General features: G+C 36.6%; 1 protein-coding gene across 11 annotated transcripts in view; it reads right to left on the bottom strand.

Moving 5' to 3' along the window:
- LOC660533 (titin) overlaps positions 1-27875 on the bottom strand; it is a 132339-nt gene that overhangs the window by 79769 nt on the left and 24695 nt on the right. For 9 of the 11 annotated variants that reach the window (XM_064359771.1, XM_064359761.1, XM_064359762.1 and 6 more), the window contains 16 exons: positions 17136-17258; positions 13605-14031; positions 13370-13558; positions 13061-13317; positions 12578-13012; positions 12174-12530; positions 10435-10611; positions 8891-9646; positions 8651-8842; positions 6983-8597; positions 6337-6500; positions 4431-6192; positions 4175-4381; positions 3957-4117; positions 1748-3886; positions 195-1524 (listed from right to left, as the gene is read on the bottom strand). In XM_064359771.1, the coding sequence (XP_064215841.1) occupies positions 195-1524; positions 1748-3886; positions 3957-4117; positions 4175-4381; positions 4431-6192; positions 6337-6500; positions 6983-8597; positions 8651-8842; positions 8891-9646; positions 10435-10611; positions 12174-12530; positions 12578-13012; positions 13061-13317; positions 13370-13558; positions 13605-14031; positions 17136-17258 (10291 nt within the window). Of the gene's footprint in view, positions 1-194; positions 1525-1747; positions 3887-3956; positions 4118-4174; positions 4382-4430; positions 6193-6336; positions 6501-6982; positions 8598-8650; positions 8843-8890; positions 9647-10434; positions 10612-12173; positions 12531-12577; positions 13013-13060; positions 13318-13369; positions 13559-13604; positions 14032-17135; positions 17259-27049; positions 27314-27875 lie in introns of those variants that run through there. The other 2 variants (XM_064359769.1, XM_064359767.1) reach the window with 2 other exon arrangements.

The following is a 27875-nucleotide window of genomic DNA, read 5'->3' as shown; positions in this document are numbered from 1 at the left end:
AGGGTTAGAGGGTTAGAACCCCACCAATGGCGGATCTAGGCCTTGACAAAGGCTGGACTCATAATTTTGCTTTTGGAAATTTTTATAAACACGAACTAAATTTTGCCTTTGGAAATTTTTATAAACACGAACTAATTGCTGTAATTCGCCACTGACCTCCACCATGGTTAACTCTGAGTTGAACTGGTACTTACCATACTGGGCTGCCCTGGTCTCTTCCCGATACACCTGGGCGTCCCCATCTTGCGCTTTGACCGCTGGTTTCTGCTGCGATTTTTTGTTAACATCATTCATGATATCATGGACGAACTTTTGAGTAGTACTCTTGAACGCATGGGTCATACTATCCATATGCTGGGACGCTAGTTTAGTTGCAGTAGACTTAGCAACGTATCCATATTCTGGTGGACTTCCCGGTTGTACGGGAGGTTCGTACGACCTACTCCTAGCCACAACTTTACCAGATTTACTCTCCGTAAATCGTTTGTAACTACTGCGTGTTTCACCATCGGTGGTACTAATAGTAGGGGGATGGTCAAATTCCAGAGGTGATAAGACTCGTTCCTTGGGTGCTGGGGCACTTAGAGACCTCGTTGAGGGTGCTTTGACCGGTCTGTAGTGATATCCTTCCGAATCACTACCACTTGGTGCCCACTTTGGCTTAATTCTGGTACTTTCGACTTCACTTTCATAGTCACTTTCTCTAAATTCGCCCGGGATGAATTTAGTGGGACGTGGGGGAGGTGGGGCACTTCCACGTCGTGGTCTCTCCGGCTCCGGTTTAAAAGGGAACGGTTCTAACTTCTCCTCCCGTCTCCCCTGATCCCCAAACTTGATAACTTTAGTCGTCTGTTGAAGACTAACCGTTCTTCTACAATTCTCACTAGCTTCATTAAAATGCATTACGTTCGAAGTTTCCGTTTGAATTGCATTGTGATAGGGAGTACTAGTCACAGATCGGTAGTACTGTGTTTTCCGGGGCGGGGCATACCCCAATTCTGGGGGCGTCCCCGGTTGTATTACCACCACATCTTTACGTACAGCAGGCGTGGCTATAATCGTTTCAGCAACTACTGGTTTGGGTTTCACCGGTTGTTTGATAATCTCGTCCAGTTTAACACTGGGCTTGAATTTTTCGATTGGTTCGAATTTGGGCCTGGGCGGGCCTTCGATGCGTGGGGGATGGTCAAATTCAGTGGGAGGGGTGGGGGTACGGCCCGATTGTTGTGATTGGCGGCCGCTGGGTGTAAGAAGGGGCCTAACGGGCCTGTAGGTGGGCTCTCCGTCGGATTCAGTCGGGCGCCAAACGGGTGGAATACGCCCTTCGTAGTCGCTTTCGTAATCGCTTTCGCGAAATTCGCCCTTAATGAACTTTGAAGGGCTTGGGGGTGGGGGACCTCGGGTTTTTTTGCCACGGGGAGGGTCGGGTTTGAAGGGGAAGGGCTCGAGTTTGGTGTGCTTTTCGTGGTGCTCGGTGTGGTGGTGGGTGGAGCTGCTGGTGATGATGGGGGTGGCCACTAGTTCCTAAAAAAATTAGAAATTGTTTTTTAGAATTTCTGGCACACGCAAGTTTGAAATGAGAAATACTGATCTTTTCATGCTCGCAACACTAGAAATAAGCGTTATTTTTGCGGTTTCTAGTTCCATGCGCAAAATTTTTGACAAAAGCAAAACAAAAAAACTAAACTGAAACTAAAAATTTACTTTTGCTTTCGATTAGTCAACAAACTACGAACTCAACGCGAACCTTCTTTGTCGAAGTCACCGCCGAGGTCACGTGTTTCTTATGCTGGGGGAATTTAGGGGTGGGTTTAGGGACGACCTTTTGTAAACTTTCGCTACTTTGCGCAAAGTGTTTAAACTCAGATTTTTCCTCATGCCTGTATTCAGTTTTCATAGTTTTTCTCTGCGAAAATGGTTCGTCAGTGTCTGCCATATACCCATCGACGGCCATTTTGTGCTTGATGGCTTTGGGCGACTCTGGTTTAACCTTCTTTTCAAGAGGCGGTGCCTCTGCAAAAATAGGCGGAGATCCTGGTTTGATGTCAATCGGGGGTTGAGGAGGTACCACCTCTTTTCTGATCTCGTGACTCCTTGTATAGTGTTTAGTTTGTTTCTTAACTTGTTGAAGAGTCTCTTTCTTGCGTCTAGCCTCCTCTAGATTAATATCAGGTCTTGGAGGACCTTCAAATTGAGGAGGATGGTCAAATTTCGACGGAGGCAACGGTTCCGGCTCTACTGATTTTGACCTGCCGGTTGAAACCAACTTTGGAGCCCTGACTTTGCGATAACTGGGTTCTTCAGTATCGCTTTGTGAGGGTTTCCACTTTGGTGGTATCCTCACTGATTCAAAATCACTCTCGTAGTCACTATCAGTAAACCTCCCTTTGATAAATTTCGAGGGAGTTGGAGGTGGGCCAACTTTTGGTGGTTTAGGTTTCTCTGGTTCAGGTTTGAACGGAAACGGTTCTAAATCCGGGAACCGCTCAAACGGTTTTGTTGGTTTTAGTGGTTTTGCGGGGATTGGGGGTGCTTTTGGTTGTTCTTTTTTGGGTGGGAGTGGCGGAGGGATGGTCCTGACGGCCCCTGGGGGTACTTTCGCCGGAATTTTAACCAAATTCCTCTCCAAGTCTTGCTCAACCATCTCGACGTATGATTGGCTACGTTCGCGTGGTGGCGGTTGGGCAAAAGCAATTTCGGGTGGGGGGCCTGGCTCCAAATATACTTCATCAGTAATGTCTTGAACCGAAACAGGTCGAATCGGAATCAAGGATTCAATACTAGGAGGTGGAGGCCAGGATTTGCTCACTTCCGACGGTCGCAAATTTCTTTCCTCGACTATTTCCTTTTTCTCACTACTAGTCTCGTAATGTGATTGTACAAAAGTACTATGTTGTAAATCTGTCACTTTTCCGATATAGTGTGTAACAACAGGAGGTGGAGCCTGGGTTATAACCTCAGTTTTCCGAAAAGTTTGCTGAATTGGGGTCTTTTCGATCACAGTTTTAGTTTCTTTGACCATGTGTTCGCTAGTTTTCACTTCAGGAGCCCATTTCTTTTCCAAAGTACTATGAACGGACCATGACGGTAGTACTTCGGGTTGTGGTGGTGGCGGCCAGGGTTTGTCGGTTTGTGTGTCTGTGAATTTGTGAGCCCAGGCTTTCTCCATTTGAAGGGCTTGTGGTGAAGGTTCAGTTCCTTTGACTTCACTTTCAAAGCGGCTGTCACTTGAAGCCTGGTACGACTTTTCAATTTTTTCCGAAAACTCTCTAGGTTTCTCCTCGATCAATTTGACTTTTTCCTGGACTTTGGAGATCGAGGGTGGCGATGGGTAAATGATTTCAGCTGGTGGTTCCGGTCTTAAACTCACTTCATCGCGCGTGAAGGATTTATATTGTTGGACGGGTTCAGGGGGTTTTTCAATCTTGATAGGAATTGATGTTTCAGTTTTTGAAACTTCTTCAAATTTTTTGTAAACCTCCGGTTTGATAGGAACCGGAATTGTGGTTTCTTTGAGGGGTGGTGGTACCGGCTCGTCCCCTTCTTTGATCTTTTTGACGAAGTACTGGAGTGACGATTGTTTCGAAATTGAGCTTGTTTCAATTCCAGTCTCTTCGACTTTTTTCTCTTGGATAATTTCGCTTGATGGTTGGCAGATCTGATAATCAGTTTCTAGTTTTAAAACAGGCGTTGGTACTCTTGGCATTGGTATTTCTGGTACCGTATGTTCAAATTTCATTGTTTTTGATTCTTTGGAAATTTCTTGTTTGGTCATTGATGTGAATTCAGATCTGGAAGAAACATGGGATGATTCAGGGATTTTAGGGATTTCGACTGGTTTAGGGATTGTTGAAACTGTAGATGAGACTTTATCAGCAGCTGAGGTCTGTATAGGACATGGAAAAAGACAATAAACAATTGAACCACCACCCAAAAAAATATTAAAAAGAACTTACCAGAGTTTCATGCTTTCGTACATCCTCAAATACAACAGTCTTGACCACTTCCACCATGGTGTCAGGAGTTGGTTCAAAAACAGCAATATCGGCGATACTTTGAGCTTCGCCACCAGAATTGACCGCCCGTACCATAAATCTTCCAGACATATTTAACTCAGCTGGAAAAATTAATCCACACAAATGCAAAACTCATACATTTAAGTAAACAATGGTACCTTTCTCTATGACAAGAGTGTGTGAATTTCCCATCGACCTGATCCTTGCTTTATCTCCAAGAGCCTCACCAATAGGTACTCCATCCTTGTACCACGTGACTGTGGGATCAGGGGTTCCCGTAACCTCAACTTCCATAATAACGCGATCCCCTTTTTTGACAACTTGGGCTTGTAGCCGGCGTCCGAAAACCGGCGGAAAGACAGTTTCTACAAAAGAACGAAAAGTCCAAACACATCTCCAAATTATTAAACTTACTTCGTACGACCAAATCGGCGGTACTTATCGCCTTTCCAGCCTCATTAACCGCCGTACAAGTGTATCTCCCAGCATCATCAATAGTTGCATTTTTGATAACAACGGAGACTTTATTCCGGTCAAAGTGTATTTGAACACCTGAAGACTCCCTTAACTGTTCCCCGTTTTTGGTCCAAGTGATCTCAGGGGTGGGTTGCCCATCAACTATCCCTTCAAGTACCACGTCAACGTTCTGGTCGACGATTTTGCCCATCACTGGTGTGATAAATTTCGGAGGTCGTGTTTTGATCACGGGTTTGTGGACCACGTGCTCAATGGTTTTCTGTTTGGTCTCCTCGGTGGTACCAGTAGTGAACAATGACGATGATTTTTCGATTATCGTAGGTGGTTGTTTACCAACTTGGTGGTACTCTTCGATTTTATGAGATTCGCTGATTTGGGGAGCTTCTTGGTTGATTTGTTTGAAGCTTTGTTGGTCTTTTTGAGAGAAACTATGGACTTGGACTTGAGGTTCTTGAGTACCGGTGAAAGTTTCCATTTTGCGAGAGGTTGAAGTGGAGGATTGGGTATGCACCTCCCGGTTTAGAATGTAGGAGGACTCGACATGTTGCGAAATATCTCGAGAAAATTCCGGGAGAGTTATCGTAGAAACACTTTGGACAGATAAATGGGCGGCACAACTAGCTTTCCCAACTTCGTTTTCAGCCACACAAGTGATGGTACCTTCGAGATCTTTGCTTATTTCCGGAATAGTCAGAACTTGACGATCGCCTGAAGTCGAAATTAAAATCTTCCTGCCAGTTATTGGTTCCCCATTGAACAACCACCGCACTTTAGGGGTGGGTTTCCCCACCACTATACACTCAAATTTGGTGGAAGTACCCTCAAAAGCGACTCTATCGTTGAACAACTCTTTGAAACTCGGACCCGACTTGATTTCCTCGTGTTTGATAATTTCGGGTGGTTTCATGGACTTGACGATAAGTTGGGCGAAACATTTGGCATCGCCTGAAGAGTTGGTAGCCTTGACTGTGTACACCCCCTTATCCTCAGGTCGCACATTTGCGATTTCCAGTCGGATAGTACCATCAGAATTGTGGGTTATTTTGACGTGATCAGTGGGTGTAATGGGTTGGTTGTTGAGCAACCACTTGATTTCGGGGGTGGGTTCCCCGGTAACACACCCCTCAAACTCGACTTTCTCCCCTTCAGAGACGAGAACATCGGAGAGGAGTTTGGTGAATTTGGGAGGAGTTCCGGGTGGTTCTTCCGGTTCTGGTGGCTTGGTCCCACTGTCTGGTACCACGGTTAGTGAGCATTTGCTTGAAGCTTCACCAGCTGAGTTAAGAGCTACAACTTTGTACTGTCCAGCGTCTTCAGGGAGGGCTTCCTGGATGATCAACGAGCAACGATCACCTTGGAAGAGTAGTTGGAAGTCTGGTGATTCCTTAACGGGACGATCATCATGGTACCAAATGACTTCCGGTTCCGGTTGTCCCACTATAACACAGTCCAGTCGAACCCTGTTACCTTCGGTCACACTAACATTGGTCAAGGGTAGCTGAATTGAAGGTTTGACCGGTTCCATGTCACTCGCAAGTTCAGAGTCGGATGTTTCCGTCGGAAGTCTTCCTTTGACCGAAACGCTGCAAGCACTTGATGCCTCCCCGGCTATATTTTTGGCGTTCACAACATAAGTCCCTGCATCTTTAGGAAAGGCTTCGAACACGAGCAATGTCGCTTTATTTCCCTCGAATTGTAACTAAAATTGAGACTATATTTAGAGCCGCAGCTGCGAGCGTCGGATGGAATTGCATTTTCTTGTAGAGAAATTCGGATCTTTGCCAAAACCCACGTTTGATGATAAAAATAATTAAAAATTGTCAATTAAACTAAAGATTCTTACCTTAAGCTCGCGCGCTTCTTTCACCGCTTTGCCGTTGTGTGTCCAAGTGAGGATAGGTGGGGGCAATCCAGAGACCTCACATTCCAATTTTATTTTCTGGCCGGCCCTCGCCATCACGTTGGACAGCGGCAAGATAAACTTGGGCGCTTCGGTGGGCTCCAGAGCTGCACATAAATCGGCCGATTGTGAAAGTGGACTAAATTTGAGCGGGTTTTTTGACTCGAAAAAGCAATAAGGAAAAGTGTGGGAGTCTGAAGTTTATTCACACACAAGGCGTCGTTTTTACAAGTTCATATGTAAAAATAGTACATCGCTATTTCCGCAATTTCATTCCAACTGATACAATTATATTTGGGGGCAAGTCGGCGATCGGAGAGCGTGCCAAAATGCAACAAACTGCGTGACGGAATTTGGATTAAAAATATTTTCAAACACAAAAAAAATTTCAATTGGAATTGTAATTATATTCAAATTATTTTGTGCTTTATTACTGATTTCGAAAAACATTGTGATTTAACAAAATTTGAAATTCGACACTCGTTTTTTTTGAGATATTTTTTATTTTAAGAAACTAGTTTGTCTAATTCGTGCAAAATGGCAAGTAGTACCACCACCCAAATCAGTACAACCCACTCATTCCACTTACGTGTCACAGTCAAGCTGGCCGTGCTTTGCGCCACCCCCAGCTCATTGGTTGCCTTGCACGTATACTCGGCCTTATCCTCCAAACTCACTTTGTCGAACTTCAAAATCGCCTCTCCATTATTATACGTAATCACATAATCCGGCGAATTATCAATACATTCATAATTTTTAAACCACTGCACTGTCGGTAACGGATTTCCCTCCACTTTACAATAAAACTGAAAACCCGCTCCTTCTCGTGCACTTCCCGGTTCTAATAACTTCACAAAAGTAGGCGGTGATAATTGCTCTTCCGGTTCCGTTTCCTTCACCGACAAACAAGCACTAGTTTCGGCGGAACCAGCCGCGTTAATGGCTTTACAAGTGTATTTGGCGGAATCTTCAGCGAAAGTTTCTTCAATGGTAAGAGTACACAATCCTTGATCAAAAGTTGTCTGGTAATCGGGATTGTTCTGGATCGAAATACCATCCTTGAACCAGGTTACAACCGGGACGGGAGTCCCAGTCACGTGACACATGAAAGTAAACCGGGAACCTTCCTGAATGATGGCGTCACTGAGAGGGGAAGTGAAGACAGGAGCTTCAATTTTGGGTTTTTGAGCTTCCAAAGCCTGGATTCGGGCTGCTTCTAATTTTGCTTCTTCTTCCGCTCTTCTTCGAGCTTCTTCCAACCTGGCTTCCTCTTCCGCCCTTCTTCTAGCTTCTTCTTCAACTGCTTTGCGTCTTGCTTCTTCTTCCGCCCGTCTTCTAGCTTCTTCCTCAGCTGCTTTGCGTCTTGCTTCTTCTTCCGCCCGTCTTCTAGCTTCTTCCTCAGCTGCTTTGCGTCTTGCTTCTTCTTCCGCCCGTCTTCTGGCTTCTTCCTCAGCTGCTTTGCGCCTTGCTTCTTCTTCCGCCTTTCTTCTAGCTTCTTCTTCAGCTGCTTTGCGCCTAGCTTCCGCCAGCCTGGCTTCCTCTTCCGCCCTTCGTCTGGCTTCTTCCTCTGCTCTTCTTCTAGCCTCTTCCTCAGCTGCTTTGCGTCTGGCTTCCTCTTCCGCCCTTCTTCTAGCTTCTTCTTCCGCCTTTCTTCTAGCTTCTTCTTCAGCTGCTTTGCGCCTAGCTTCTGCCAACCTGGCTTCTTCTTCCGCCCTTCTTCTAGCTTCTTCCTCAGCTGCTTTACGTCTTGCTTCTTCTTCCGCTCTTCTTCTAGCTTCCTCCTCAGCTGCTTTGCGTCTTGCTTCCTCTTCCGCCTTTCTTCGAGCTTCCTCTTCAGCTCTACGTCTCGCTTCTTCTTCAGCCCGAATCCTGGCTTCCTCAATCTCCCTTAATCTTTGTTCCTCAGCCAATCTTAAATTCTCCGCCAACTGATTGATTTCATTAGTGATACTAGAAAACGATTCTAGCATTCCTCGATTTTCTTGCAAGACTTGCTCAATTGTTGAGTGTGGTTGAGGTCCGAAAATCCTTGTTGCTAACTCAGTTATCTTTCGAATTCTCTCATTTTGACGTTCTTCGCCCGGTTTGAGGAAAATCTCGATTTCGTTAAGCAACTGTTGGGCTTCCTCTGGTTTTTTGACAAGATTCGATTTCCGGGCGATATTAATCAGAAGACGGCTTCCTTCACGGAACCACTCGTTTGCCTATAAATCCAAAAATTAACACCAGAAAATGGTGATCCAAACATTAGACTTACCTCCTCAACAAGCTCGAAGAACTGGATGCTTAGATCGATCAAATTTCTTGTTTCTTGAACTTGTTTCTTGAAATTGTTCCACCGGTCTTGCAACTGGGAAATTTGCTTCTGGATGTGGGGAGACTGGGAGTGCCTTTCGGCAAGCAGTTTCTCCCCAGTGTCCAAAAAGGCATTGATACGTTGTTGGAGCATCTAAAACACTCAAATTAGACCAAGAAATCGACAAAATAAGTAACAAACATCGACAGTTTTCTCAAAATAGACGAAAGCATGAGACGTTGCTTTCGCAGCAGCTAAAGACTCCCCATATTTCCCCTTCATGTCTTCCAACTGGTTACCAAGATCGTCAAGAGTGTCGTTAATTTGTCTCAAGTCGGTATCGAATTGACACAATTGTCTTTGAGCCTCCAGAGAGTCTCTTCGTTGTCGCCACTGATTCTCCCAATTATCCCTCTTAAGTTCCAAAATGTGTTGGAGCTTCTGAATGTCGGAATCAGCAGCTTGTGGTGGTTCTTGCCTTGCAATTCTTTGGGCAACATTCTCGCACTCCATCCTTGCCCTATTGAAAAGTTCCAACACCCTTTGTTTGGAAATTTCGTGATCTCTTATCAAATTTTCAACAGTGGTGATATCACCAGCTCCAGTTTTCACACTATAATCCTCAACTTTCCTATCCAACTCGACCAAATTCTTGAAATAGGAGATAAGCATCTCCAAAAGCACTTGATAGTCGTTGGCAACATTTGACAACTTTCGCCCCAACTCTGATAATTTATTTTTGATATTGAGCGTCTTCTCATCGCTGCTTTGCGTCTTGCAGATGAGATTTTCCGCCGTTTTGATTCTTTGCTCCACCTCGACTTGCGCTTTTCGCACGTCTGGTAGCACCTTCTCGAGTTTGGAGCACAGATGTGTTGTTATTTCTTTGGGATTCGTCGAATTCGTCGTTATTACCGGATACAATTGTTCGTCGAGCTTCGTCACCCAGTTTATAGTCTGGAAGTGAGAGGGCTCTATTTAAAACAACTCACTAATTATAGATAGAGTCGGTGAGGGCTTTGAGGTTGACGCTTGTCACAAATACGGAATTTTGAAGATTTGTGGCGGCTATTTTGGGATTTATGGCTAATGAGTTGATAATTAAATTGATTTAAATGCGGCAAATGCATGACGAAATTAGAAATGACGAAATGGATGTGCAACAAAGAGATTTTGAGATATTTTTCTGTTGAATAAATGTGATCAAAAATAAATTCAATTTTTTGCGTAGATCAAGCAGGAAATTGACTGAACGGATGTGCTATTCTGGTCGGCACATATTGCGAATAAATAAAAGCATGCATTACTTGGACGGATTAATTGACATTTGCGTAAATAGCATTAAAATTTTGGAAATTAAGCTTGAACTGAACTTAAAGCGGGAGTTTAAATAAAAAAAATCTGAATTTTCAGAAAAAGGACAGCGAGAAAATTTCTTTAACTTGACATCAATACTTTAATTTAATTGTTGGTTTTTCTCACACACTACATTACAGGAAAAAAGAGAAAATTAAGAAAGTTAAACTCAATACGCACATAGCGTATTAAAATATAAAACGCACAAAGTAACCCAAGTTTATGTGCGAATTTTTATCTTTTCTCCGCATTTAAACACAACCCACGATAATTTATTTAGAAAATAAATGTTTCGACAAGCTGGTCATAGTTATATTTATGGATGCTTTCAAAAATCGGTAGAAATCTAATTATAATTTTGATTTGCAAAATGAAAAAAAATCACTGACCTTGGTGCTTTCGGCCATGGTTTGCTCAAGTCGCACCAACAGCTCGCGTTTTTCCACAACTTGTGCATGGAAAGTCTGCCAATTCCTGGTCACAAGTAACTGTCGTCCCGACAGCCGTTCCAGCACGGACTCCACGCACAGACAAGCTCGCTTCGTGTCGAGATACGGTTCAGATACCTACAAGATAAATTTAGCGGTAGAAGAAAACGACGCCGGTTCTGTTCGCTTTGCTGGAAAGCGTAATTGTACGGTACTGAGGCTCGTTACGTTCGTGTATGAAGATATTAGGGAGATAACATCTCGAATTGTTACAGAAGAGAAATTAAAATCTTAACCGAGTCGAGGAAATTTTACGCTAATTGGACCATCACTGTTAGGATGGAGAAATTGATAAAGATACAGCGAATTACTGTCTTGGACATGGTACTGTTTCTCAGTTTTCAAAAAACAACTGTTTTAAAAATGCTAAAATTACATGGTAGACAATAATTACAGGCAAATTACGTGTTGCGGTTCTATGAACCATGGTAATAAGGTTATTATATGAGGCAAAAGCAAAAAATGTTACTATAGAAGTCTAGGATATAATATTTATTAATTTTATTATGTGTTGTGTTGACTTTTCAATTTTTTTAATTTAAAAATTTTCCAAAATTTTTATTGTCACAAAGTAAAACTCACTTAGTAGTACCTACTGACTGCGCCAATTAATCTTGTATAAAGTCAAGACTTTGTGTTCGTAAAAGAATTAAAGCAAAAAATATGAAAAAACAATTCAATCGGAATAGTTAAAAATTTAAGGGATGATTTAGAGAAAATACTTTTTTCTTTCATTTATTTTTGTCACATCCTAGCAATAGTAAATTTTGGTTGAAAAGCCTTTGATACCAATATCTGTTAACGTTATTTTGTATACTTTTGACTTTTCTAATTTTCTAATTTAAATATTTTTCAACATTAAAACGTAATCGTTGTACCTACTGACTGCGCCAATTAGGCTTGTTTAAGAACTAGGCTTCGTATTTGTAAAGATCAAAGAAGAAAAATGTTGTAAAATAATTTACGCTTGAATAAATCAAAATTAATTCACTTATTGCTTATGGAACTTCCTGGTAAAAGCAAATTTTGGTTTAGAAGTTTTAAATTCAATACGTATTTGTTATTTTTTGCACTTCCGGGACCAAAGTGGGTCATTCCATAGGGAATTAATGATATCTCTTAGGGGAAGAGTCTATATTTAATCCCTAGGGAATAAATGACCCACTTTAGTCCCTGTAGACAAAAACAAAAGTATTGATTTTAGTCTCGGAAGTGCAAAAAATATCGTATATACCTCGAGGCCAAAGTGCCTAAATCCCTTGATCCACTCGCGCGATTAAATGCTGCACTCTGTACATAATAAACTATACTATAAAGTACGATGCTTTAGAGTACCATACAATACTATAATAGTACTATGTACTATATAGGATATACTATTTACTATACAATTTTTATCCTGCTAATTTTTCGAATTTTCTAATCTAAGTTTCTTCTATAGTTTTTAAAGTTTCACAAATTGCAAGTCGAAATGTTGTTGCAGTACCTACTGACTGCGCCTATTAATCTTGTATAAGAAGAAAACTTCATTTAGTAGAAACTTAAGACAAAAAATATGGTGTATAGTTTAGACGAAATTTTTTAATTTTTTGTAACTCAGCTACTTTATTTTTTTTTGCGCAAATTTAGCAAAAACTTACCTTGTTAGCCTGGTCAATAAACGTCAACCCCGTATTCTTCGCCGATTGGTAGAGCGGCACCAGCGACTCCCACTTCTCCTCCAAGTGCCTCATCATCTCATCAGTAACCCGATCCTGATTCTGCAACAACTCCCTTTCCAAATTATCCATCTCCTGGTTAACAATATCCGCTTCCATGTGGAACTTGACGTAAATCCTCGCCAAATCCAATCTATTCTCTAACACATTCTTTAAACCAATCCACCTTTCGTGCATCTCCTCCACCTTGGAATCGACGTCCTTCCTTTGGTTATCCTCCAAAAATTCGAGAATCGGCGGTAGGGTTAGTATCAAAGCGTTAATTTCGTTTCCTTTCGTCTAGAAAAAAATTTTGATTAACTATGACCACAAACAACCAACCCCACCTGTAAATCGTTGAGTAGTTTGTTGTGCAAATCGAGGAAATCCCTAGCCAAAGGTAGATCATCGCCCATGTTTCGATGCTCGTGGAGGAAAGCTTCGGCAACGCTAACCAACCACGAGTAAATTTCATTGTGTGATTCCAGAAAGTTGTTCAGGGCTTTATTAATTCGAATGTTCTCTTCCTTGTGAGCGACACATAACCGGTCCAAGGCGATTTTCCTATTTTCCAATTCTTCAACTTTGTGTCTAACACCTTCAGTACCAGAACGCCCTCTTCCAACCAGATCCAGAATAGCGTGTCCTTCGGCAATGGGACCACTGGTGATCTCTTCTATGGACCTAGAGCTTTGAGCATGCAATTGTATTAGTTGTTGCGAGGTTGAGGGCAGTTTGGTTGTGGTCAATTGGTGGTCAAGTTGATCCAATTTGCTCAAAGCCTGAAAAAATGTTCTAGTACGCCTTTTGGGTTGGTTATTTAAACGTACATTTTGGGCCGATTTGAAGAACTGAAGAACCCGCTCAAGGAGGATCTCCCTGTTCTGCACCTCCGTGTAATAGTCAGACGTGGCAGAAAGAATTTCGTACGATTGTCCAGCTGCTTGTTCCCCAGCGAAACAACCGGAAGCTACAAGTTGTTCCGTAGCTTTGGTTATCTTTAAAGCGCGTTCTTGTAATTGTTTCGCTTCCGGGAGCAGTTTCTTGTGTTCGTTGAGAAGCAGTTCCGCACTAGATATGGAATCACCTGGAACCAAACACATAATATTTTTTCCAAAACAAATAGAAAAAATGTTTACCCAATTGGTCCGTACTGGCTAGAAGCCTCCTCCTCTCATGTACAACATCGTCAAGTTCGTGCAAATCAGCTGCAAGCATCGCCAAAGCAAGACACTGTTCTAGCTGAGTCTTCCTTCGATTGAAAGTCGCTTCTAGAACTTGGCGCTTGAGGTGCAGCTGATCCATCCATCCTTGAACTTGATTTATGGCTACAAAAAAATAATGTTTCCAAAAGTTGGTAGTAGTTATAGTTACCTCGATTGACAGACGGTCGGATTCGATCGGGTCGCGAATCGAGTGTGCCTTCAGCCCCTAGTTCCTTCAGTTTTCCCAAAAGCGTGTTTCCCGCTTGGAGAGCCCCCATGAGTGACTCCAGCAAAGCCCTTCTCAGGTCATGGATCATGTTCAAGAAGCCCTTCACAGCTTCGATTTCAATAGGAACAACTTTATCAGTGCAGGAGGCTTCCAGCTCGTCCATTCTCTGGAAGAACTCCTGGGCTTTGGTGTGGTAGAGGACGTTCAAGTCGAGGATTTCCTTCCGGAGTTCGAGCAAACTGTTGATGTCCTTCCAGGCCCGGCCTAAGGACTCGGCCATGGCTGCATAGACCTCAGCTCGGGGTCTTTGAGTGGCGATAAGTTGGTCGGCTTGACGGAGGAGCTCTTCGACTGGGCTTTGTTTGTTCTGGAATTCAGGCAGAATGAAGAGTTGCTTATTTGCATATAATTAGGTTCAGAAGTGTGCCGCTCGAAGATTTCGAGATGTTTGTATTCAAATTAAGGTGGAATTTTGGGTTTTGTGAATGGTTGGGAAGATGAATGGTGTTTGACCTTTCTTGTTAGCGCGTATTTATCGTTTTGGATGTTTGGTGTGATGAAAGTTCGTAAATACTTGTTAGGTAACTTTGGTACTGGGAGTGAGTACTGTTGTTTGGACTGGTTCAAGGTCACACATTTTTACTTTAAAACATAATTCGTAGCTCGAAATATTGGTTCTGTTGGGTTGATTACGGCGGTGTCAGATCCCGCTGTAATCGGCGTTTAGCGAAGCTATTAATTAAATGTATCAAACTTTTTTCTCTCGCATGCAACAAACTAACACAATGTTGAACAGCACAAACATTCCTTTCAAGCTCGTAAAATCCAAAATGGCCATTGGGACGGTCCTCCATTCAAATGCAAATTGAACACAACCCGTTCTTTTCAGCGTCGCTCTCTCGTTACAATTAATTGTGTTTGTGAAAAGAACATCCTTTATAATTGTTAATAACTTTCTTTCATGTTTACAAGATCGCTATCTGAATAATTGAGTGCTATATGGGCCAGCTGCTGCAGCAATCACTTTCTTTGTGTGTAAATTTTTATCGACTTCATTCATAATTATCGTGAGAGGTTGCACATATCCCGGAAAGGCACCGGTGGAAATTCAAAACCAGAGCTGCTGGTTATTTTTAGTTCAATCCGAATGTTTAGTACTTAAATCTAAATAAATATGCGGCATGTTAACCAAAGCGGAATTATAGCGAGTTATTGAAAGGCGTTGGTTTGCGTGGGATGGGAATATGCGTTATGTGGAGTGAATTCCTGATGGTGGTAAAGAAAAAAATCCGGATTTGATTAAATTAAAGAGAAAAATGAGGTTCTAACAACGCGTGAAAGTGAATTAAAAACATGTTCTGAATAGTCTCACTTTATTAATTTTAATATTCATGTGATTAGTCGATTAGTGTAATTTTCAATTAACATATCTGTAGGTGGCTACCTATTTCTTGTTTCCCAAAGACCGCTTTCTGGGCCAGTGGCCTATAAATGTCATTCAAATCAATTTTTTATAATATTTCGAAGAAACTAATTAAAAAATCTACGATTTTAGTCAAATTTCAGCCATTTTACAGCATTTTAGGCAGATTTTTAATAAAAGAAGTATAGATTATTTACCTAGTGACTTATTAATGCAATTATATTTTTTAACATAACTATTATAATAAAAAAGGCTGTTTTTTATGAAAAGGCGTTAATTCTAAAAAATTTTTAAATTCTTTTTGCAATTAACCGAGTTTTTTGGAATAGAAATTTCTTTGAAATTACGAAAACTAAGTTAAAATTACAGGAACCACAGTGGAAATACAGTTACAAAATAAAGTCACTGCCAGTTAAATTACAGAACCTATTTTGGAACTACAAAAATTAAATTTTAATTGTAGAAATCAAGGTAATAACATAGATTATTTTATAATTACTGAAATTAATTTGGAGTTACTATAATTTCTTAGAATTACTGGAATTTTGGGAATTACAGATATTATTTATAGATTACTACAACTTTTCTGGAATTACTGAAAGTTTGTTTAGAGTTATTCGAAATTATTTGAAACGGAAATTACGTTAAATTACTTGAAACTATTGGAATTAATTTAGAATTATAGGAACTATTTTGGAATTACGAAAGTTACATTGGAATTACTGCAGTTAAGTGGGAATTACTGGAATCAATATCCGGAATTACTATAAATTATTGGAATTACTCAAATTTCGATAAATTTTGAAAAAAATAATATTGTAATTTCTGTGGAATGGTTTTGGAATTAGAGTTTGAATTTTTTTCAGGTTCTTTGATTAGGTATAATAAATATTTTTCTAGACTTTCTTGGTCTATAAGTCATTAATTTGAACCAGTTTGACAATATTATGAATTATTAATTTGGAATTAATTTGAAATAATTCGAATAAATGTACAAATACAGCAAGCTTTTGAAATTACTGAAACTTTTGTGGATTTTTTAAGAATTACTGAAATCATTTGAAAATTAATAAATTTTACGGAAAATCCAAAACGTGTATGATTTTCCAAAACTATCGGAATTAAATTTAGAATTACAAAAACAATTTTGGAATTACAAAAATTAAATTGTAATTGTGGAAATTATATTGAAATTATTAATCTGGAACTGCTATAGTCTCTTGGAATTACTGAAAATATTTGAGGATTACTACAACTTTTCTGGAATTACTGAAATTCTTTTTGGAATTATCTGAGATTACTTAGGACGGAAATTACGTTGAATGCCTTGTAACTATTAAAATTACGAGTAATTTGGAATGATAGAAACTATTTTGGAATTATAAAAGTTACGTTGGAATTACGGCAATTAAGTTGGAATTACAGGATTTAATCTCTGGAATTACTATAGATAACTGGAATTACTGAAATTTCGATGAATTTTGAAAACAATTAATTTGTATTAAAATTGTATTAAAATTTCTATGGTCAGAGGCTGTAGATGCGACCTGAAAACACTTGGGTGATGGCGTTACCACCATTGGCATATTTATATTTATTTATTTTTCGGAATTAGAATTAGAATTTTTTTCAGGTTAATGGTTCGGTCCTTATAATTTTTTTTTCAGCTTTTCTGGTCTAGTAATATAAATAAATATTCTTCCAGACTTTTTTCGTTTACAAGTCATTAATTTGAACCAGTTTGACAATATTATAAACAGCGAAATCTGGAATTTATCTCCTCAATCGTAAATAAATCAAAATAGAATTTTCCTGCAAAGACTTAAATTGTGTTCATTTTTCTACATTTTGTTTATAAATTGTTGCAAGAACAATACGTAATAAAAACACAACTTGTCGTCACTTTAATGAGTAAGTATTTTCCACTTGTTGGCAACAGTGCTTGCTCAACAGGTGAAGTTACTCACTTTCTAATGATAATTTTGTGACCCTGCGACAAATTTACTTTACAGCAGAAAATAATCAAAATGTAACAAAACAATACTCACTTTGAGCTGGCGAAGGACTTCATCGTGAGCTTTTTGCAGTTCCTGAGCTTCGGCAAGATTATCCCCTAGTGTGGTCAATTCCGGGGTAATTTCCAGGATTTTGAGATTAATCCAGTCGCCACACTGGAAAAAAATTGAATTAAGTTTAATTCCCAAACGTTATTTTTTCTACGTTCAAAATTGAATGTTATGTAACTGTGTAGGCGTTTGACCAACTCTCTGAATAATCATGTGTTTGGTTGACAATCCTTCATAACTGTTTGCACGGTCGATTTGAGCGGAATAATGAGGATTTCTTTGCGGTAGGTATCGTTTAATGTTTGGAAAAATCGAGAGAAAGATAATAAATCCATGCAAGTTATGGTGCTGGTTATTGGACCGATTGATGGTCGGTGGGTTAAAGAGGCGGCCTTGGTGTGGGCGTATGATGGGTGGTTGGTCTTGTTCCTTTTGCCCATAATCGCAATAAGTGAGTCGAGACGGTTTCGCAGAGAATTGCTATTGTTAGCTGCTACCAAGGCAGTTTGATTTAGAGATAGATGATGGTAAATAAGATAGAGGGGTGGTTTAGCAAGTCAAGTGTGACCAAGACCTTTTACTTGGCTTGGCATAAAACGAGTTCGGTTTTAAAATTGAATTGATGAGTGGGAAAAGGAACATTTTTCTAATATTCAAACCCTTGGTAATAATCTCTTGCTAATTGATTAATGGTCACGTTCCAACTAGTGCTAGTACGAATTTTCTCTAAGTGGAATGATTATATAGAATTATAGCGCGCATTTTAGATAATCATTCTGAGCCATATTTTACCCACACTCTTAAATTGCAGTGATTTATTCTCATTTAACCGATGGTGTTAGTATTTTAACAATGATTTATTTTACTCATCTTTAAAAGTCAATGGTATTCGAAAAATACACTTTATGTAAATGTCTGCTCCGATTTCGTGTTGCAATTTCAAAAATCAATCATTAAAATGGAAAGTTGACTAATCAAGAGCCAGGAAAGGAATTACCAACAAAGCAAAGCCATATCCGATAGTTGAAGAGCATCATTATAAAATTCCGCATTCATTATTTCATGAAAATATTTTCCTCGTTTAAGTGAGATCAGTGCCGTACAAGGGATACACACTTAGAAAAGTTTGTTTTGAATTTCTAGTCAATTGCAATCTCTACCCAAAGAAGTTTTATTTGTTACTGCATTTCACACGTCGGTGATAATTAAAATGTTTTAGTTTGGATTAATGAACGATTTCTAAAGAATAAATTCAGGAATAAATTCAGATATAATACTGCTGTGAAGATATTGGAAACTTCAAATCCTAGCTACATTTTTCAAGTCTATGCAAATATCTTTATTAAAAATTAATAATTTTTAAATTATTTGTTCAGTGTCAGTTTTTCAGTACCGAAATCTTTCAGGTTCAAATGTGACAACTTTTAAATTTTTTTATCTTGGTTTATTTTTTACTCATTATTCCTTATTTTTATGTATACTTTGAAAAATATGCTAATTTTTTTATCATCAATACTATTACTTTCAGTCTAGATTTTTTTCGATCTAGTTTACTATGCCAAGATTAAACAAAAAAAAACTATAAAAACCCCAACGTCGCAATTTGTCTCAAAATTTCCTGTTATAAATTATTCAGGCACTTCAAAAAAATAATAGCTATGTAATTTATCCTTTCAATAATGTATTTTATCAATATTATTAAAAAATAATAATTTGGTAAAACGCAAGGTTGCCGTTTTTATAGTTTTGAAACAGCTATAGTCTATGGGTTATAAAAACAACACGAAAGTCTTTTTTTTTACTTCTTTCAGATTGAAAATATGACAGCTAAGACATTTTTTATAGCTTTGTTTTTTTTAAGTATTATTATTTTTCATTAATTTCACTCTCTTTTTTTGCTGTTGTTTCATTGGTTTTATTAAAACGATTCCCAAATTTTTTGTTTATAACAAACTGGTACAAGATTGTGAGAATACACTTTTTTGTGAACTATCAATATATCGCACTGTTTCAGTTAAGATTTTTGCAATTTAATTAATTTTATTAATAAACAAAAAGAAAATATACTCGTAATTACAATTTTGAAATTCTACAAATCCCAAAAGTTAACAAAAATTGTTTTATAAAAAAATTATGTGATGTAATCTCCATTGTGTGTAATAATTCGATTGAGATCTTGAATGAGTTCAAAATTTTTTCCAATAAACTCATTCTAAATTTTAGAAATTTATAATTATTGTTATTATTATTGTTTTTATTGTTTCATTAATAATTTTTTACATAATAATAATGCGTATCTTGTTCACTCGTTCTTGTTTGATTTTTTTTTTGGGGTCCCTTTTTTTATTTTTGTCTCTTGTGTGCCTTTTTGTTTCTTTTTAATTTTTGGGTTTGCGGGGAAGCTCGGTGTCATCTAATTCTTTCTTTTTCTTATTGTTTGATTATTTTGCGGGTTTTTTCTTGCCTTATTGTTATTATTATTATTATTATTATTATTATTATTATTATTATTATTATTATTATTATTATTATTATTATTATTATTATTATTATTATTATTATTATTATTATTATTATTATTATTGTTTTTATTGTTTTATTAATAATTTTTTACGTAATAATAATGCGTATCTTGTTCACTCGTTCTTGTTTGATTTTTTTTTTGGGGTCCCTTTTTTCACTTTTGTCTCCTGTGTGCCTCTTTGTTCCTTTTTAATTTTTGGGTTTGCGGGGAAGCTCGGTGTCATCTAATTCTTTCTTTTTCTTATTGTTTGATTGTTTTGCGGGTTTTTTCTTGCCTTATTATTATTATTATTACTTTAGCATCATTTTAGACTTTCAGAAGCAAAAGAAAGGTGTCTATTTTAAAGTTTCAAAATATAACAAAATTCTACATTAAAAAAAACTGCTGCAGGAATGCAGTGGTGGTCTCTGTCAAGTTTTTCTCAATCTAATTCATTTATCATTTATTAATAAACAAAAAGCAACATTTTTCGAGTTAAAATTTTAAAACTTTTCAGATACCAAAGATAAACGAATAAATGTTCTATTAAAAAATTGGCTCTATCTTTTTTTTAGTTAGAAAAAACAGCGTTTAACATTTTTATGACTTTCTGTCACAAAAGTTTGTTATTCCTAAAGTTTTAAAATGCGACAACCTTCACATTAATTATCATTTTAAATTTTTTATGGCCAATTTCACTTCACTTTGCCAGTGTCTGTACAAGGTGTCTCAGTTAACACTTTCTCGATTTAATGCTTTGTATTAGTTAGCAATTAATCATTTTTATGGATACACTAATTAGAGTAGTCCTCAGATGCCAAAAGTAAACAAAAAAGGTTTTATAAAAAATTCGATTGTTCTTTGAAGAGGTTTAACTCATATTTTATGCTTTTTATTCTGGAGGTGTAAAAAAAACTAAAATTCTGCAGTAATACGACTTTTATTTGATATCGTTTTAAAAATTACATATTTTTGCATTAAACTTCTAAACAAACTTGTGAAAACTTGGACACAGTTTGTGTTTTCGAGCTCAAAATCCTCCCGGATGCCAACATTATTTTCATTCCACGAAAAACGCGAGAATGAGTGACAGTCCACTCATAAACAAATCTACGACAATTTCGGTCATTATTATAAAAAAAATATATTTTTTTATCCCATTCCTGGCTGTTGTTCCAATCCCGAATCGTGGGCGTTTCGAATCGAACCATCGCCTGGCTGCCAGGTGCTATAAATAGCAAATGATGTTCTGTTTATGTTCGTTTTGAAACGAATATTTACACTTGAGCTATTAGCATGGTGCCTTTTTCCACTTTCTAATCCCGATCTGGTGCACAGCTCTGGGCCATTGAACCAGAATTTCGGTCAGAAAATTGCTAAATGGTCAAGAGAGGAGCAATACCGTAAAAGGAGATCGACCTTATTCCCATAAGTGTGAATGCAAATTCAAGGCACGAATTATGTAGAGGTGTTATTAATTTTTCAAGACGGCGCTTGACAATGGATAAATATTGAACGTCACAGATAGAGATTATAACATAATTTTCCTCAAGGTTTCTTGTCTAATGACTCACGAAGTTTTTTAAGACTAAATAAGGAACAGCAATGCTGTTGTGACATAACTAACGTAACTAGTTATTTTTGCGTTCTTCCACTTTGGTTTAATCAAATTCTTGTTGGCTGTCATAAGTGATAATTGATAATTGTTGCTCGTTTATTGCTGCTTGATGTCAACATGTTGAATAGATTGCCATTTGAATCAGTCGTCTAATGATTTATTCGGTTTGTAGCATTTTTTTGCCCTAACTTATGCTGCAGTTTTTCAAAATTTTTGAATTCTGAACGAATTTCCAAGTTTTTGCAATTTTTATAGTTTTCCATTAGAAAATATAAACGTTGAAACACTTTTTGAGCGTAGAAGTGCAAAAAATATCATATGATACTATTGTAAAGATTTCGATTTTTTCGATTTTTTTTTAATTTTGTCTAATTTTCGGCTCTTTTGGGTTGTTTTTTTTAAATAAAAAATCATAATTTGAAAAATAAAGGTCTAAGTTGTAAACAGGTCATGCAAAGGAACTCCCCGGACTGTCCTGGATGAGATTTGGTCAATTCCGGGCAACTCCGGGTTTTTTTAAACTCGTTTCAACAATATTTTCTCGCGGTTTCAAGCCTGTAGGACTATTTTTCTGATGTTTTTAATTAATTTTTTGTCCTAACTTAGGTGCAGTTTTTCAAAATTTTAGAATTCTGAACAAATATCCAAATTTTTGGAATTTTTATAGTTTTCCAATGGAAAATATAGACGTTGAAGCACTTTTTTAAACGTATGAAGTCTCTAGAAGTGCAAAAAATATCATGAGATACAACTGTACTGATTTCGATTTTTCCGATTTTTTTTATTTTGTCCAATTTGTTTTCGGTACTTTTCGGTTGGCTTTTTAAAATGAAAAATTATACTTTAAAAAAAAATGTCTAAGTTGTAAACAGGTTATGCAAAGGGACTCCCCGGACTCTCCTGGATGAGATTTGATCAATTCCAGGCAACTCCGTTTCAACAACATTTTCTCGCGGTTTCAAGTCTGTAGGACTATTTTTCTAATGTTTTTAATCAATTTTTTGTCCTAACTTAGGTGCAGTTTTTCAAAATTTTAGAATTCTGAACGCATATCCAAATCTTTGCAATTTTTATAGTTTTCCATTAGAAAATGTAAACGTTAAAGCACTTTTTTGAGCGTATGATGTCTCTAAAAGTGCAAAAAATATCATATGGTACAACTGTAAAGATTTCGATTTTTTCGATTTTTTTTTATTTTGTCCAATTTTTTTCAGTACTTTTCGGTTAGCTCTTTAAAATGAAAAATCATAATTTGAAAAATAAAGTTCCAAATTGTTAACAGTTTATAATTAGAAACTCCCTGGACTCTCCTGGACGAGATTTGATCAATTCCGGGCAACTCCGGGTGATTTCCGAACACCGAATGTTTTTTTTAAACTCGTTTCAACAATATTTTCTCGCGTTTTCAAGCCTGTAGGACTATTGTTCTGATGTTTTTAATTGACTGACTTCTAATGATTTATTCGGTTTGTTGCACTTTTTGTTCTAACTTATGCTGCAGTTTTTCAAAATTTTAGAATTCTGAACGACTATTTAAATTTTTGCAATTTTTATAGTTTTCCATTGGAAAATATAAACGTTGGAGCACTTTTTTGAGCGTATGAAGTCTTTAAAAGTGCAAAAAATATCATGTTGTACAACTGTAAAAATTTCGATTTTTTTGATATTTTTTTATTTTGTTCAATTTTTTTTCGGTACTTTTCAGTTGGCTTTTTAAAATGAAAAATCATAATTTGAAAAATAAAGGTCCAAATTGTTAACAGTTTATAATTAGGATTTCCCCGGACTCTCCTGGATGAGCTTTGATCAATTCCGGGCAACTCCGGATGATTTCCGGCCACCAAATGTTTTTTTTTTTCAAACTCCTTGCAATAATATTTTCTCGAGGTTTCAAGGCTGTAGGACTATTTTTCTGATGTTTTTAATCGATTGACTTCTAATGATTTATTCGGTTTGTAGCATTTTTTGTTCTAACTTATGCTGCAGTTTTTCAAAATTTTAGAATTCTAAACGACTAACAAAATTTTTGCAATTTTTATAGTTTTCCATTGGAAAATATAAATGTTGAAGCACTTTTTTAAGCGTATGAAGTCTCTAGAAGTGCAAAAAATATCATGTAGTACAACTCTAAAGATTTCGATTTTTTCGATATTTTTTTATTTTGTCCAATTTTTTTCGGTACTTTTCCCCGGACTCTTCTGGATTTCATCAACTCCGGGCAACTCCGGGTGGCTTCCGGTCACCGAATTTTTTTTCAAACTTGCTCCAACAATATTTTCTCACGTTTTGGACCCTCTAAGACTATTTTTCTGACGTTTATAATCGATTGACTTGGACCACCCTGTTTCTAATTTTAGTTTCTTTCAATAAAATTTAGTATCACATAATTAATTGCTTCGATAGGAAAACATTCGGAATAAAACAGTTTATCGGTCACTATTCTCTTCTAATTGCTCCAAGTCAGCCTGAAACCTGTAGTTCCACTTTCAGTGACATTTAGGTTTTCAGTTACATTTGATTAAGTAGAGTTCTGTCATCGACATTGAAATGCAATAAAGTTTAATAATTATGCAAATCGTTCCACAATTAAAATAATCACGCGTATGCAAATACATCTTCACACCATATTTATTTTTAGAATCGTTTCATCGTTTCCATTTCTTCGCAAAAATTCACACCGAAGCAAAATTTAACGAAACCACGTGTCGAAACTAAATCCAAAAAAATCACTAACGCGTTATTAAAAGCATTAACGTTGAAAAACAGTAGCATTTGGCATGGATTGCGTCTCTGACGCAATTTCCTTCAGAAAATGAGTTGTTTCCCTCACTTTTCGATCGACCTACGCGAATTTTCTGCAGGATTTTTGATAAGAAAAGAACAAAATATGCGAATCATGTAATGAATGTCGGTTGTAAAATGAAGAGAGTTGAGAGAAATTGCGCAAAGATTTGTTCGTCTGACCCACATTAGCAACAGGTACGCATGCAGGTGTTGGATCAGTTGGCTGTAACTTTGTGACAAAGGAAATTGGGAAATTGACGGAATTTTTGGCACCGACTGGACAATCAATATTTTTTATAGGTTTGTTTTAAAGGTAATTTAAGGTCACTGACATTTCACAGTACCTTATGGTTCGAGTTTAAGTTTTAAGGTTTGTTATTCTAAAAAAATAGAACTGTTTGAAACACGATTTCCCTCTTTGGTAGAAAACGTCCAAACCTGAAAAAAACCTACGAGAAACGAAAAGAAATGTTTTCCTACGTACATTTTAACCTACATCCGCCATAAAATTACAAGCGGTTAAGTTTTACGAACAATTGTTTAGTAGGTAGTTTCAATTAAGTATTCAGAGTTAAAAATATTGGGCGAATAATGAAACAACATTTTATGCTCAAGTTTGGATTAAAAACGGTTAGAAAGTTGAAATGTTTGTAGTTTGACAAATTTTAGCAAAAGTTTGATAATAATAACACTTTGAATAGATAATCTCAGTTGAACTACTTTTATTAAAATTTATACGGTATATTGATAAGAATTTAAGTAGGAGTGCTATGGGTTTGTTACTAGTTTGTTCATAAATTCAAACTTCACTCTATTGAATTAGTGATTAATTTTCTTGTAATAATATTATAAAAAAGTTGCAATTTTTTTCCAACTTCTCCAAGCTGTACGTTTCTTCTTAAAAAATGAAAAATAAAGAACAAATATTCGAAAACAATAAGATAAACAAAGAAACAAACTAATAGTAAAAATAATTATATTTTAATATTTAATTTTAAAGGAATAAATATTTAAAAAAATGCTTATAAAATACATATAGTGTAGTTTAGACAAGTAGGTCAATTTTTTTTCAAAAAAATTACTAACTCATTTCAGTGCTTTTTTTATCTAGAAATTGCATAAATTATTTTTGGTTTCCATTTGAAATAGATTAAAATTTCTAATCTCTACTAACAATTAGTAAACAACTAAGGATTTATCAGAAAAGAATGTTTAGTATGCTTAAGTTTTTATATGAGTAAGTGAAGAAATAAACAGAATAAAAAGTAGAAATGTTTGTAGTTAACCATTTTTCAACAAAAGTGTAACAAGTGATTCATAAATTTACAGTAATAACAAGATAACACTTTGAATGGAAATGTGTTTTTCTTATAAGTCGTCTAATTTTTGAATTTGTTTAATAAAAAAATGATTCAAATAATAATAATAATAATAATAATAATAATAATAATAATAATAATAATAATAATAATAATAATAATAATAATAATAATAATAATAATAATAATAATAATAATAACACAGAGCATTTATTGAAAAAATTAAACAATAATAAACAGATAAGGAGGTAAAAAAAGTCGAGCTTAGTTTAGTTTTTATGAAGCTTTTTTGCCTTTTGCTCTAAATTTTGTATTGTTAAAAAAAACGTAAAAAATATGTTGAAATAATGTTTACTTTCTTCTATTTTTCAAATGGTGGTCAGAACTTGAACAAAAACTCTTATTCCATCATAAAAAACACCTGAAAATCTATTAGATATGATAAATTTTTTCTTATTATTCTTTGGCAATTTCTCGAAAACATTATCCAAAAGATAAAGGTCCTTTTTAAAGGACAAATAATTAAAATAGCTTCCTAACTATAACAAATTAAATTAAGTTAGGTAATAGTTCAGAAGTTATTGTCCAATAAATGCTCCGGATACTCGAATTTGACAAAAATCTCGACAAAAATAAAAAAATATAAAATCAAATCTATTGAAGTTTTCTTGCACTTTTAAAGCGAAACAAACAATGATTTTTTCGAATTGTTGAAGATAAGCAGTCTCGTTTAAAAACAATTAAATTTAATTTAAAATAAAAAAAATAAGAAAAAAAAATTCTCTAGTCACAAATTCTTTTCGCGGTCCATTGAACTAGTGATTAGTTTTATTGTAGCAAATTAGTAGTAACTTGCTATTTAAAAATTGGGAAATAAAACAACAACAAAAAAGATTGGGAAAGGAAGAGAAAAAAAAACTTTCAAATCCAAAGAAACAAGGACATAATAATAAACGACAATTTTATTAAAATCAGAATGAGTTATGAAATAACATTTGTTTGGAATAGAAATTTAGTCATTAATTTTAATCTGTGTTTCTAGACAAATTTTTATGAAAAACTGTTTTTAGACAGAAAATCCACTAACGAGTAGCTAATATCAGTGAAGAGTCATAATAGCATATTAATATTTAAATGAGCCAGAAAGATGTTTATCCTCGTTTTTAGCACTTTATCGGCAAGTATAAAATTAAACATCAAATCAGGCGAGTACTATTTTAAGACGCTTTGAAAATTTTTTTTCGCGGTATTCGAATTTCACCTTTCAATCAAAAAATTTATAAATAGAACGCCTTGTAATCCAGACAATAATTACAAGAATTAAACCGCCAGTCAGTTTTTTTAATCTTTGAAACTCCAGCAAGGATCTATTGACGAGCTAATGAATAACAAAATAAATATTTCATTCAAACTAGTTAGGAGATGTTAACACCTGAGACTTTATGTAAATCGGGGCAATAAATTTAATTGTTTAATTAATGAAATTGGTAATTAGTGAGTCAAAATGGCTCAAAATAAGCGATTACATAACGAAAAAATTCGTCGATGAGCGTCAAATGGTTATAAATCCCGAAATACTTGCTCTGGCAGCGTGCCAACGCGATTTTCGGTGCAAAAACCAGAGGGGTCAGATCGGGCTGACTTGGTGGCGCAATTTTATGGTGGGACGTACATGCAGCAAAGCTATGACAATTCTGGTCCTGCCGCTCTGCACTGCTATGGTGCTGATGGTGGTGGTTTTGGCCATGGCCTGTCCGTTTTGGGCTTTGGTATCATCCATTTTTCGTATGAAAAAAAATCACAGACACATTTCACAGATCGCGTCAATGGTTTTGGTTATTTCGGTCGTTCGTTCGGTGGGAACCTCGTCGACGGAGCCGCGAAAACACACTGAACCAAAATGTTGGTCGGCTTCATAACTGCAGCGTTACGATGACCACATCGTGTCTGTTCCTTCTGGTTCGCCTGTTTGTTTAGCATGTGTGGAAGGACGGCGACGGAGATGACGTCGAAGAGATCAACAATTGGTTGCATAGCTTGGCTTGCAGGAAAACAAGGGATGGTGGCAGGATTGGGAGTGAACTTGAGGCCTTCAGGAGTGCCTCAGAGAGTAGGGAAATCGAAATATGCAAACTAAATGCGATTTTTTTAAAAGCAGGACCCACCAGATTTCCAAAGAAAGAGTTTGGTTGGTTTTTGAGTTATTTTTTTGGTATCATGTAGCGCAAACAGTACCTATAAAGTACCAAACAGTAAGCCGCAAAATAATGGAATAATTTTTCTTTGACAAAAATATTCAATAGGTCAGTTTTTCTTTCAAAAACACGCAATCCCCAATTTAAAATTTTAGACTCAAGCAGTACAATGTGTTCAAAAATGATTGTTCATGAAGTCGACTATAGAACTCAAATTTAATGATAATGTCATCTGTCAAATCTTTGAATTAGCTTTGTACCCACTTTTTTTCATTTCTTGGAAAAATTGTTCCAAGTGTAAGG

This window comes from Tribolium castaneum, chromosome 1, assembly GCF_031307605.1.
Source record: "Tribolium castaneum strain GA2 chromosome 1, icTriCast1.1, whole genome shotgun sequence".
Taxonomy (NCBI): Eukaryota; Metazoa; Arthropoda; class Insecta; order Coleoptera; family Tenebrionidae; genus Tribolium; species Tribolium castaneum.
This window is presented reverse-complemented; position numbering and strand designations above follow the sequence as displayed.